This window comes from Grus americana, chromosome 20 (genome assembly GCF_028858705.1).
Source record: "Grus americana isolate bGruAme1 chromosome 20, bGruAme1.mat, whole genome shotgun sequence".
Lineage (NCBI taxonomy): Eukaryota > Metazoa > Chordata > Aves > Gruiformes > Gruidae > Grus > Grus americana.
The window spans coordinates 2116366-2129353 of NC_072871.1; the positions used below are offsets into that span (position 1 = coordinate 2116366).

Below are 12988 nucleotides of genomic sequence, written 5' to 3' on the forward strand. Positions count from 1 at the left end.
GACTCGGTATTTCACTAGGAGCATGTCCACAGCCTCCGAGCAGAGAGCTGCATTGGGTGTGACTTGTGCGATGGGCTCGCAGGCTGCGGGAGGCGGCATGTCCCCGTGGGCACGGGCAGCAGCAGCCGAATCCTCCATGTGCTGGAGGCCGCTGCTGGCATGGGAGATGCTGCTCGATGTGTGTCAGCTCCAGACAAGTCACCTCCTGGGGCCCAGCTATGGGCTTGGGTTTGAGTTGAGAGGGAAAGCACGAACTACTTGACAACTCTCCTTCCACATTAGAGGCTGAATCCCCTTCCTGCCCCTGCACTGGGCTCTTGGGAAGGAAGAAGATAAAAACCTCCCCAGACAATCCTTAACCTCGTGCCAAACCCGTCGCTGCCTCCAGCTTTTGGTGTAAGCTCTGCTCTTGCCTCACTGGTTTCTGAAATGCCCAGGACTATTTGTGTCTGAAGAACTGACAGGATGGACCCAGAAGGATGGGGACAGCTGAGAATTAATTAGGAGCTGTTGGTTTAATTAGTAGTGTCTCACTATATTCATGCATGAGGGCTGGGCGCTGAGGGAGTAGCATTATATTGTGAGCTTCCAGCCTTCCTACTTAGAGGACATAAGCTCTTTGTGTCTGAAGTTGTACTGGTGTGTTTCTGTGTAAAGGCCATCAGTACAAAGGTCTTATCCTGCTCCTTTTTGGGGTCTTGGCTTCCTCGGTGTTCACTTTTCATGGACTTTTTCTAGGAATTACCCAATCTTTACAAACTGGTTGAGAGAAACTTGTTCTGTCTGTGGTTCCTGCTGTTTCCCAGGCTTTCCATTTTCCCAGCACCACCTGGTCCTGCTCTGCTGGCAGTCTGGGTAACCCCAAACCCATCATCTTCATCCAGACCCAGGGCAGGGGCTTTACAGGGCCAGAAGATCTCAGGGCATACCAAAACTTAGGATTGTTGTTGAACCCAGAGGTTTCACTCCAAGGTGGAGCTGTGGTGCTGTGTGTGGAGGTGATCTCCTGCTGCCGTTGTGACAGCCCGTCCATCTGTCAAGGGCAGGTCCCCGCTGCCATCACTGGGGGAGTGGTCGGGGCTCAGGGTGATCCACCACCTCGATTCCCAACTCATGAGATGCTCTCGGTCCCTGCAGCTCTGGGTGTACAGACGGCAGCTTGAGGGAATCTAATTAAAATGTGGTGATAGCTGCCTGCTGCGGCTCTGATGGAGAGGGATGAGGAAAGGGGGCTCTGGCTTCCCGTGGCTGGTTTCCATGAAATGAACACTTATGAGATGCAGACTTGCTCGTCTCCCACAGCACTTTTTCCCCCTCTGCTCCCCTGTTATCTGGATCCAGGCGTGCACAAGTTTTCCAAGGCGTAGCTCAGTCCTCGGGTACCCGCTGATCCCGTCAGGAATGTGCGGTCGCTGCAGATGCACAGCGTGGCTTTGCCATACATCTCATCCCACGCTCACAAGGCCGAGCACCCCCTTCCCTGCAGCAGGGACGGCTGGAGCCTCCAGATCCAACAGACACAGCCAAGGCCATGTGCTGACTCGAGTAGGCTTCAGCTGGCAAAAACCCAGGGCTGTTGGTAAGTGCATTTCAGAGCTCAGTCCCAGCTCTTCGGCCATCCTTGCAGAGGAGGGGGAATGACGGGACAGTCCATTTGTCCTGCGTAAGCTGCTGCCAAATCCAATGGCCACCACCCCCAACTGGGGAAGTTTTTGCTGCTTCCCTACCCCAGAAAACTGAAACCAACCAAGCTGTTGGCATCTCCTTCCCTCCGCTGCTGTCTGCTGCCCGTACCTGTGTGTGGCACAGGTGGGACTTGAAGCTGGAGGGGGTCGCTTGGGACTGGGGCTGGCCCTGCTGCTGCTAAATGCAGGGTGGACGGTGAGAATCTGCTTGCTCAGCATGTGCCTGGATTTTGGACATAGGGATGTGCATATACAACCTGCCACTGGCAGGGGAGGGGGATGTGTGTCCTCTGCTTTCCTCTTGCTCAAGATGCAATGCCAGCTTTCCTGAGGAGGGCATCTCACTAGGTCACTAGAAAAAGTAATTTGAAGACTGTGGCTGCTCTCCTTAAATCACCTTGGAAGAAGGCAGACGTGCCCAGCTCCTGGCATCTCTATTTTTACTTTGTGCAGAGATGGATATGGCTGAGCTGTCTCCTTTTATTTCCAGCGTTTGGCATGTGCTGTAGTGCATTGCTAAAGATGTGTCTGGCTGGATGCAAAGCTGCCCGTTTCCCTGAATCCCTGAGGGACTGCAGGGGTGAAGGGCTCTTGTTTTCTGCATGGCTTCATAATTCATTTCTTCTCTGTTTGCTGCTCTTTGCCTCCCCCTTCTACTTCCCTTACAGTTTTTGGACTTTTTTTTTTTTTCCCCTGTATTTATTCAAAGCAGCTTGGGTAAACAGAGAGCAGGAGTGTGGTAACTGGGACCGCTGGTAGCGCTGGATTCCAGAGGCATTTTTGATGGGTTTCTTGTAACTGGAACTGGCCTGTTCTAATGTAGAAACTTTTCTTACTTGCTGTATCTGCAGCATGGCACAGAGATTTCCTTGGAAAGGCTCAGACTGTGCATTTCGCTTCCTGACAGTCAGGCTGACAAGCTTTGCACCTCAGGTGGCTCCAGTTGAAGCAGCTCCGATGGTGCCAGTTTGCCAGACCTGTCCCGCCGACGCTGTTTTTAGCTTGCAGCTGCCCCCGGTGCCACGTGCCCGAGTTGTGCCTGTCAGCTGGCCCCTGTCCCTCCTCCCGCCTGTGGGCAGGAGCCTGTACACGACAGCCGGGCAAGTCCCCAGTATCTTCCTCTGCCCATGGGATGCTCATGGAGAGGCTGATTTCATGGTTAGATGCTCCAAATCCTGGTTAGGAATAAGACAAATGGTTTGAGCTGTTGAACCATGTGCCCCTGAAAACTGCTAGATAACCTGGGGGGAACGAGAGCCCTGCAGCTGCCAGGTTTTCCTGCTGGGGTTTGTTCTGTGGCTGTGAGGATGAAATGGGGGGGCTCTCTGGCTGCTCTGGACCTGCTGCCCCCAGCATCGCCCACCTTGTGGGGGCCTGAGGATCTGGTGGCTCCTCCAGGAGCCTGGGGGATGAGCTGGGACATGCGATCCCCATATCCAGCCACAGCCCCACTCTCAGCCACAGGGCAATGCATCTGCTCAGAGCTGTTGTCCGCCCCCATTTCTCCCCCAGCGAGGCGAGGGGGAGCTCATGTTTCTGGAGTAGGTTGCAAAGGTGCTCCATAACAAATCCTCTGCCTCCTGAACTGCTCTGAGACCTGTCCAACATCTAGTGACTTGGCGTGCCTGGTAGCTTTGGCAGCTTTGGAGAGCGTAGAGGAAAGGGGAGAGTTTCTCTGTTGCTGTGAAATTGCCTTTGAGCTTTTCAGCTTGAAATGTTGCTTTCTGCCCCTTCGGTTGCCCTCATGCACCTGGAATGGCAGCCCCAGGGTGTGTGATGGTCAGGAATGTGGCTGGAGAGGGCTGCCCTCGGTGGGGACGTGGGACTGGGACCTGGGACACCTGAGAGCCCCGGAGCTCTCCCTCTGGGAACCATCCCTCCTCTATGGGCACAGGCTGGCTGTGGCCAGGCCAGTTGGGGATGTCAGTGGCTAATTGAGAAGCCTTGGAGCTGACAGCTCCTGTGCCTGCGATGGAGAACTCCTTAGCTAGCTGCAGTGAGACTTTAAGATGCGGTCTGACTTTAGCCCTAATGATGGGTTATAGGGGGGTCCACCATCGCAGCAAGGACCACCAGTCAAGGGTTGGCTCTGAGTGTCAGCCTGCAAAACCCTTTGGTTGCTGAGTCTGTCTGCTGTGGGAAGGGAGATGGGCCACAGCGTGTATGTGCTTGAACATGCCCACCCACCCGCCTCCCGGAACAGGAGTGCCTCAGCACCGCAATGCAGCAAGCAGGCTTGAATTAAAGACCATCATCCCCTTATCTGGGTGTTGCAACAGATGGTGGTGATCTATAAACTTCTGTGGTGAAGGAAGGCTGAGGGGGAGCCTGTTCAGGGGCTGTTGCTCCTGAAGGATATGTTGGGCTTAGTTGGGCTTTTCTCGTTCACATCTCCTGTGTGAAAATGCGGGAGTGGAGCATTTGAGCCTGGGCTTGATTTGACTTGAGCCATCCGAGTTACGTGGGCTCACGACAGTTAGACGTAGCAGTATGTCCAAGGTGGGGGCATAAGAGTTGGTACCAACACCTGGGTATGCAGGATGCCACCCTGCTAAAACCGCTCTCTACTCCTTCTGATGTTGAAACCCCTCTGTGGCTTTGGCTCAGACATCTGGCAAAAGAGAGGACTGGATGTCACCCGGGGGTGTGCAGGGCGGTTCAGTGTCATGCTTTGCTTCGGGAGGAGACCGGTGTCAGCTCAGACCCGGTGTGCTGTGGTGCAGGCAGCTCCCGTTGCAGGCCATGCTTTCCTGTTCATCACTGCCTCGGAAGTGCCGATGCGCATCGCAAACACAAACAAGCGAGCCGATGTGTCAGCCTTGCTGCTATATCGATGTTTGGTTAATGAGAGTTGGCATCTGAAGCTGCTTATCCCTTGCTCTTGAGTATAAAACAGCACTTGAACGGGCCTGGTTGCTCAAAGTCATGAGCAGGCTGTGAAGGTATTGCAGCAGATCTGATGGGGAGAGGCTGTTCTTTGTGGTGGGTTTAGAGACTTTAAGCCCCGAGGAGCCCATTCTACCTGAATGCATGTAGCAAAGCACAGGTAAGGGGGCTGGGGTAAGAACAATACATTCCCCCTGCAGAGAGGGCTGGGTTTGGGTTTTCTTTTCACCATGTCTTGAGTTGGCATGGAGGATGTGGTCACGCTGGCCAGGCAGGTGCTCTGGAGAGCTGTTTGAGGTGGTTGCAAGCAGCATCAGTTGCAGCCCTCAGTGTTTCGGTAGGTGTGTGGAGGTGGTGAGATCAGCATGGCTGAGAAGGCTTGTGGAGGGGGAGAGCTCTTAAGCCAATGCAAATTGGCCACCTGCCTCCCAGGGAGACGCTTCCTGTGAGATGCGGCTTCAATACAGGGGAGGAGCAGATGGGTGAAACAGGAAAAGAGTCTGTCTTGTAGCTCCTGCTACCTTCCTGCCAGCAGAACTATTCACCTGACAAATTCAGTGAGGGAGTTCTGTGGGATCCATTAAAGCTATTGCAAAACCTGGTGAGAATCAGGACAGGAGATTTTCAGGCTGGGACTAACCTGAAGACCTAGTTTGTGCTGCGATAGGTCTGTGTGTGGGTAGCACCAAAGATCATCTCCTGCTGTGCAACAAGCCAGTCTGTCATGTTTTTCTGTCTCTGTGGTCCAGTGTCGACATCAGAGCTTGATTTCAACGTGCTGCGAGTTAGCCCAGACTAACTGAAAATGTCTTGTGGGTAGCCCTTCTGAAAGCCACGGTGCATGCAGGGCAAGCTCTGGGGTGACTGCTTTCCCAAGGCAAGGCACAAACATGGCTCAAATTCCTCTCCTTGCTTTGGGAAGGTCAAACGGCATCTCAAATGCTTCCAGACCTTGCTGCATGGCTTTGCTGTGAGCTCTGCGTCTCTAACAGGAGGAGGAAGCCACTCAAAGTGGGCTTCTGAGAAGCAATGTGCTTATCAAATACAATCAGAAGCCCTGATGCAGGACAAATGTTAACACGCAAAGTGCTTCTACCGTACTCCATTGAAGCAGGAACCGACCCCGGGACACGGGGATGTCCAGGAGGGTGGGTGGGCTGTGAACCTGAGCAGCAGCTGGGCTTGTTCATGCTGCACTGGAGGGTCCAGCTCACTGCTGCAGACAGGGCTGTACACCTTGTTTAGCTGGGTAATGGGTTTGTGCCAAACAGTGCTCTCCTCCCCAGGCTGGCAGGGTGGCTGGTGGGATGCTCAGCTCCTTGTGGGGTGGGAGGCGGGAAAGCCTTCTGCCACTCATCCCTGTCTGGACAGGGACACCCCAGTGCATGGGAGAGCATCGCTGCTGCAAAGGTCTCTGCTGTCAGCCTGAGTGCAGGAGCTGATGCACATATTGGGAGGGGATGTTGGTTCACTTGGGAGAAAACTAGAGAGAGTGTTACCCCTTGGGGAGCCGAAATCACTGCTGTTAAGAGCTTTCAGAGTCCAAGGAGGCCAGCAGGAGGTCCTCAATGGTGGTAACAGCTGAGAGTAGCACTGGGGTAGCAGAGAGTGTGCAACAGTGCTGAGAGTAAGGGGAAAACGTGCTTCTGAAAGGAAAGTGTGACCTGATTCCTTTGCTCCATTTTTCCACCCTGTGTGTGTTTTCATGAGGCACGGCTCCTGCACAAGTCAACATACAGTGCCTGAAGCAAGTCTGAACCTGAGGTTTTGCTTTCTCCCAGTGCTTACGGATGTGCTTTCTCTTCACAGCCATCAAGGTGAGCTGCGTTGGATCCTGTGGGGTGTCTAACAAGATCAATGACACAGCATGGACCGTGGAGGAGCAGTACTTTAACAGCACGCTGTCTCTGGCAGACAAAGGTAAGGTCCACAAAGGCGTGGTGGAGTTCTGTGATTCTGAGATGGTCTACGGAAATGTATCACCAAGACTTAAGCATCTTCTCGATGTGAAATACCCCTTCACAGGCTGCCTTGACCTGTGCACAGAGGATGGGAACCGATATTAGAGGCTACAAGAGCTTAGATGGAGCTGTGCAGAGAGGCATTCTGAATAGCTGCAGAACTTGGCATCCAGAACTTGGATGCAAACACTGCCTGCATCCTCTGGCCCTGGTCTGCCTGAAACGGGGCAGCCAGCAGCAGCTTCTCTGCTGTTTCAAGGCCCTGTGGGTTCATCCTGCTCCCCTTCCTACACGTATTGTCTATGGTGGTCACAAAACACTGATCGAAGCTGATCAACAGAAGCCAGTTGCAGGCCAGGAGTAGTTTATATCAAAAGGGATGTGGAGGTGTCACTTCTCCTCCAAGAGCATGGCAGAACAGCCTGGGACAGTTACCACCACCACCCCTGCAAGCCGAGATGCCCAGAGATAGCGCCGGGGTTGTATTAACCTGTGGGGTAAAGTGACACCAGCAGCCTCTGGGGAATCTGGGCTGGAATGAATGCTGTCTTTCTGCTGTTAAATAGGTCAGCCTTACCACAAATAATTCATGCTGTGCCCTGGCTCCTGTTGAAATCTAGATGTGCCAATGTTCACCTGCTGAAGGCAGTGGCTGTAGCGGTAGATGTAACGTGGCAAAAGCCCAGGAGCTCAGCTCTGTGGTGCTCTTTTATCTAATAGCAGGAAATGGGTAAAACTGAAGTAGCAGTTTCTCCTACCTCAGCAAAGCAGAGCTTTTAGCGTTGAGGGGAGTCTGATGTCATCCTTGCAGCAACTGGAGAGAGTGCTGCTTGCTTTCAGGTCCCAGAGAAGGGAGACAGTTGGCTGGCTTACCCCTTGGCTTGGCTCGTAGCCCAGGGGCTGTAGTTGGAGGTAAACTGCCTGGGAGGGCAATGAGAAATGTTCATGCTGGATTTTGGATGCAGTGCTGAGTGCAGCCAGAGAGCCCAGCTGTGAATGTCGGGTTAGCAAAATCCCAGAGGTTTTATAAGGTGCTGCAGGCCATTGAGCTTTGAGTTGGGAGCTGGAGGCTGCAAATGTTTGTGGACTTCTGGAGAGATTTAAACCTGCAACTGCGCTGAAAAATGCACCTTTTGACTTCTGTTTCCAATATTTAATGATTCAAGGGAGAGCTGTGATATTGTGGTTGGTTCTGTCCTGGTAAAGAAGAGCAGTGGCAACAGCCAGCCAGGAGGAGTGGGAAGAGGTGGGTTTGTTGGTTTTGGAGCCCCTGGGAGATTTTGATAGCTGCTTCAGCAGTCGGTTCTTGTGAGGTTGCCCTTGGAAGCCATCCCCTTGACAACTGGGACCAGTGTGGACTCAGAAGGGTGGAAGGAAAATGCATTGATGGCTACATGCTTTCATGGCTCTGAAGTGTCCCCTTTGAAGGCCTGAATTCCAAAGATTGCCAAAATCTGGTATTCCCAGCTCTTAAACCGTTGATGGAAAGCCCTAGTCTTTTGGCTCTTAATTTTCTGGGACCCAGACTCTTGTGTATCTCCCAGCACAGTGCTGCTCTCCATCAGCTGCTGGTATTGCAGACTCTGCCAGCCTAAGGCTTGAGCGGGCGCCTGGGGCCGGGGCGGCAGGGCTGGGCTGCTCGCTCTGCGCTGGAGCCGGCCGTGGGGCTGGCAGCTGCCCAGCTGCGTTGTCTGGGGTGCGATCGGGACACAACGGGCCAGTTGAAGTCCTGCAGAGCTGCTGCGGCTCCAGGCAAGTGAGGCAAGAAATGGTAGTGCATGACTTATCAGAGCCCTAATGAACTGAAGGGAAAATCTGTCCCGTAGGACTGGAGTCCTGCGCCTGAAAGCTGAGGTGTGTTGCAGCGTCATTGCTGTCCTGTCTTGCAAAGCTACAGTGTAATTACAGGGAAAAGCCCAGTCTGAGCTTCTTGCAATCAATCTGGAGCAGCGTGCCAGGTACTTACGGTCACTGACCTGGGCTCTTCTGCTTTTTGTGTCAAAGTGGACACAACCGCTGGGAGCTCCCAGCTGCAGAGAAGTGGGTATGGAGAGGGCGGGCAGTCCCTGTGCACGGGATCGCAGCCAAGGGCAGCACTCGTGGGGCATTTGCTCTTTGTGCGACTGGTACCAGCTCGGGAGTTATTGTCCTGGACTTGCCGTGTTTGTCCCATGTCCGTCTTCAGGCAGGACGGCTGGGCCCCCGCGAGGATATAGGGGAGCGAGCGATGGGATGTATGGGGGGGAGGCAGTGTCAATGGTCAATGCTGCCTTTGGACCCAACTCCTCCAGCAGAGATGGCTTTGAAACTCGCAATTGCTGCGCTGGCCCGTGCAGATATGGAAACAACAGGCCTGGGGGCTGGCGCTGCTCCAGCCTGTGTTGCAGGGAAGCGAAATAACTGTCTGCCGTCGCAGCCCTCGCCATGACGTTGATGCATGTTGGGGCCAGTGGAGCAGCAGGGAAGCCAAGCTTCTTCTCCATGTCTCTGCCTCCGCGCGTGCCTGTCCCTGTCTGTCTGCCTTCTCTGCAGGCGCTGCTGGCAGCGTCCTGGCACGGCACGGCACAGCCCTGCAGCGAGGCAGCGGCTAGGGGTTTGCTAGGTGAGTTGTGCAATGGCCTCGTGCAGGCAGGGCCTCGGCGCTGACTCAGCCGTGGCGTTTTTAGGCTCCCCAGGAATATCTCTCAGCTGCCCCGGCCTTTCCTGAACAGAGGGTAAAGGAGCTTCAGACAGACAGACCGTCCCTTGATGCCTGCTCTGCTCAAAGTAGAGCTGTCCTTTTTCATGCGACCCGAGGAAAGAGTGTTTCGCAGGGACAGGCTGCAGCAAAGTGAGGGGGAGCAGCGTGTCCCTGCTGTACTTGGGGGGGCCAGCAGCCAGGCTGCGCCCTGGGGCACTGCTGGGGGAGGGGGTGATGCCAGGCTCCCCACGCCAGCACGGTCCCCAGCCCTCTTACAGAGGGCTCAGCGCAGCCCGATAGCGTCGGCTGGGGTTGAGGGAGGATCCCAGGTGTCCCCAAGGCCACACAGCCAAAGCGTATCCGTCTCGCCCATCCCAGCTCGTGCTGCGGCAGAGCCACAGGGTGCTGGCACCTGGGGGTATGGTGCAGGGAGGCAGGCTCAGCCTGAAAAACAACCCGCCTCGCTCTCTTGCCTTCCCACATCCTGAGCAGTAACTTCAAATAACAGCGAGCTGTGCTCTTTGGGGACACGTGGGGGAAGGGAGGAGGAGGTTTGCAAAACTAGAGAGGCTTGGATTGCTCTTTAAGCATCTAAGAGCTACTCCGCACTTCTCCACCCACACCTCTTTGCTTTGAAATAAGTGAGGGGGCAGCTTGTCCTCCGTAGCATCAGCTATTGCTTGTATTACATGGTGGTGTTTTTTTAAGGGTGTACATTGAATGAGAAAGGAGGCAGGCCCTGAAATAACCCAGATGCCTGCTTTGCAATGTAAGGCACTTATTTAAGGCACTGGCCTCATCCTTAATTTCCCTTTTTGCCCCTCCTCGGAGCAGCATCCGGGGTGCAGAGGGCTCAGCCTTGCTGCTGGACCATCCGCAGGTTGGTGGCTGGTGTTTTTGCTGCAGAGGACCCTGCTTGCATCTGTGCTGGCGCGGTGCTTGTCCCCACTTGAACAGTGCAGTGTCCGGGAAAGCCTCTCGCTGGGACTGGCCGGGGCCAAGCAGCAAGCTGGAGGCAGCGGGTACCCACGAGCTGCCGGGGGGTTGTGCAGGGCTGTGCTGTAGCCTTGGCAATAACACGCAGGTCAGCGGTTTAATGAACTCGGGCTCTTTACATAAAAGCTCCTGAAAGTGCTGAGCCTACCAGCTGGTCTTGGAGCCCCTCGCCGCTCTATTTGCTGGAGGGTGCAGTGCAGCACCGGGCTCTCGGGGGAGGCTCATTATTTGCTTCCTGGAGGGGAGGCCAAGGCAGGATTTGCTTTTTCCCCTTGGCCTGGGTTTGACTTGAACACTTGCTCCCTGGTGCTGGTTTTTCTTGGGTCCTCTCTTTGCAAAGACATGCAATAGGAGTGGGAGGAACCTTGCAAGTGCAGGTGGTGTTGGGTTTCTCTAGGTGTCAGCAGCGCAGGAGATCAAGTACCCCAGTTGCAGTGAGTACAAAATAGCACTGCTTGTACCCACCGCTCTCAGACAGAGAGATGCTTCTTTTGATCCAATATAATGGAGTAATTCAGCTCTGCGGAGGCCTCCTACTCCTCTCCCCCTCCCCTGCTGCAGCTCTGGCCTTATTCAGCTGGAGAGGAGCAGGTCCATCATGCGCCTGTACCCACATGGGGCTGATTTCTTTGGACACCCTGTATCTCTGGCTGCACACACAGCTCTTGCCCTGTGGATGGGTTGTGCGTGCAAAGGTAGACTTCTGGGTTTTTTTTCATTCCCTTTAAATCCTACTTGTACCTGAGTTGAACCCGTGCAGAGAGCTGACTGTAATTTCCAGCTGACCTTACTTTTGGCAGCTTGCTAGTTAGCTAGAAAGCGCTGCGGGGAATTCCTGGCTGCTCCACGCGCTTCCTCTGCTGGCAGATTTCTTGCACAAAGAGCTAAAAAGGGGCAGCTGTGCATCACCTCTTCCCTGGGGTGGTTCTCTGCCAGCCTGGCACAACACCTTCACGGCCAATGGTTGGCACAGGGTGAAGATCCTGTCTTCCTGCTGAATTTAAAAAGCTTAGTGACCTGACTAAGGAGGCATTGAGAGATTTAGGTCTCATTCTGTGCTCAGGAATCGCTCTGCGAGCAGGAGGTAGCGAAGCAGCGGGTCATGCTCCTGGCAGCCCCTGGCCAGGTGAGAGCAGGAGGGTCCCAGTGGACAGTGGTGAGCTGTTAAGGGTGTGCTGGTGCCAGCTCCTGGCCGCACTGTGCTGCTGGGTTCAGGAGCAGTAATTGCAGGTTCAGCCCAAGAAAACCATGTAGAAGGGGCTGCAGTTGCCTTGGGTCACAACAGCTTCCTCAGCATTTCCCAATTTCTTGCCTCAATAGATCACTGTTAATCCTTGAAGTTTTTTTGCAGCATTGCCATACCACCAGATCCTGCTCATTCATTGAAAATGTCACTGAAAACTGCTGACACAGAGATTTGTGAGCGGTGGAGCCCTAGCCTCAGTGCTGGGCTTTCTGGTGTGCTTTCTTCCTCTCTCTGTACCTCCTGTGTTACAGAAAGGTTTATCTAGGCAGCACTAGCCGTATCTGAGCACTGGGAGGTTGTTCCTCCTGTGTGTTTGCGTGCATGCAAATCCGGCGTGAAGGAGAGCGTGGAGCCTGCTGGGGACTGTGCTCCCCTGCTGCCGTACGGCAGCTCTGCTGTGCTGAAGTGCTGCTCGGGAGCAGGAGAGCTCTCATTCGAGCAAAACTAAGCTGAGCGAAACACCGAGTCTTTCCCTGGCAGGTCTGGCTGTGCTTGCTGGCAGGTTGTTCTTCTGCCTGTTGGTTGCTCCCTCTGAGGCACCTGTGTCTGCTGCAGGCATGGCACAAGCAAATGTGTGCATTTATCCTCAGTTGTTGCAGTTTGTAATCCCATGTATTAGCTTAATCCACCAGAGGCTGAGTTGGAGTCCTCATGCTAAAGCTGCAATGGCCCGGCATCGCCTGAAGTGCCCTGGCACAGACAAAATTAACACTTCCCATCTGACTTCTCTGATACAGCCTCCTGTGAGTTAGGAGAGCTCTGACATTTTTGCTTACATCTAGTATTCAACTTTGAGCTGCAAAGGTGGATGAGGAGAGACAGGAGGGCAGGGGTGAGCAGGGTGCTGGCTGTCAGGACTGCAGCGAGAGTGACGGCTCTTCCCGTAGCTGGGCAATCACTGTCCTGCAGCGCTGCCTGTTTCTCTACCCGAAGGTGGAAAGCACAAACCCACTGCTTTCCTGCTCTCTGCCTGGAGAGCCTCTAGAGGAGAGTACCCAGGCTGTGCATCACCAACACTGGTATCAGGCTAACTCAGCACCTTCGAAGGAGCTTGCCTTCCCCAGGGGAGTGGGAGGGCTGATTTTAGACAACAGGAAGACTATATTGCTACAAGCGATGGCAGGGGGACCAGCAGGCACCAGGTACCTTTCCATACTACTTGATTTCGCCAGCACAGTTAATGCATCACTCGCTAAGTAGCCAGCGAGAAATTGCCATATGGCCCAGCCTGCTGTTCCTCTACTAGAAGAACCAAAACCTATGTGTACTCCAAAGGCGCAGCCTGTTCCTGCTCTAGCATACGTGAGTGCAGCAGGAGGGAGCAGAGCCACTGCCGTCTGCTTGGCAGGTACCAGCCAGGAGAGCCGGAGGTCGGGGCAGAGGAGCCCCATTTCGGCCACTCCCTGGCTCCTGTGCCTGGGGTGCAGGGACACCTTCCAGGCTCCTAGTTGTGGCTGCAGAGCAAATAGCATCCCCCCTCTTCAAGGGATGGAGGGAGTGATGCGCAGAATATTCGTTTTCACCCTAGTCTAGC

At 54.4% G+C, this 12988-nt stretch overlaps 1 protein-coding gene across 2 annotated transcripts in view; it reads left to right on the plus strand.

Moving 5' to 3' along the window:
* Window positions 1-12988, plus strand: part of ARRDC1 (arrestin domain containing 1) — a 39366-nt gene that overhangs the window by 11736 nt on the left and 14642 nt on the right. For both annotated transcript variants that reach the window (XM_054849046.1, XM_054849047.1), the window contains exon 2: window positions 6381-6491. In XM_054849046.1, the coding sequence (XP_054705021.1) occupies window positions 6381-6491 (111 nt within the window). The remainder of the gene's footprint in view (window positions 1-6380; window positions 6492-12988) is intronic.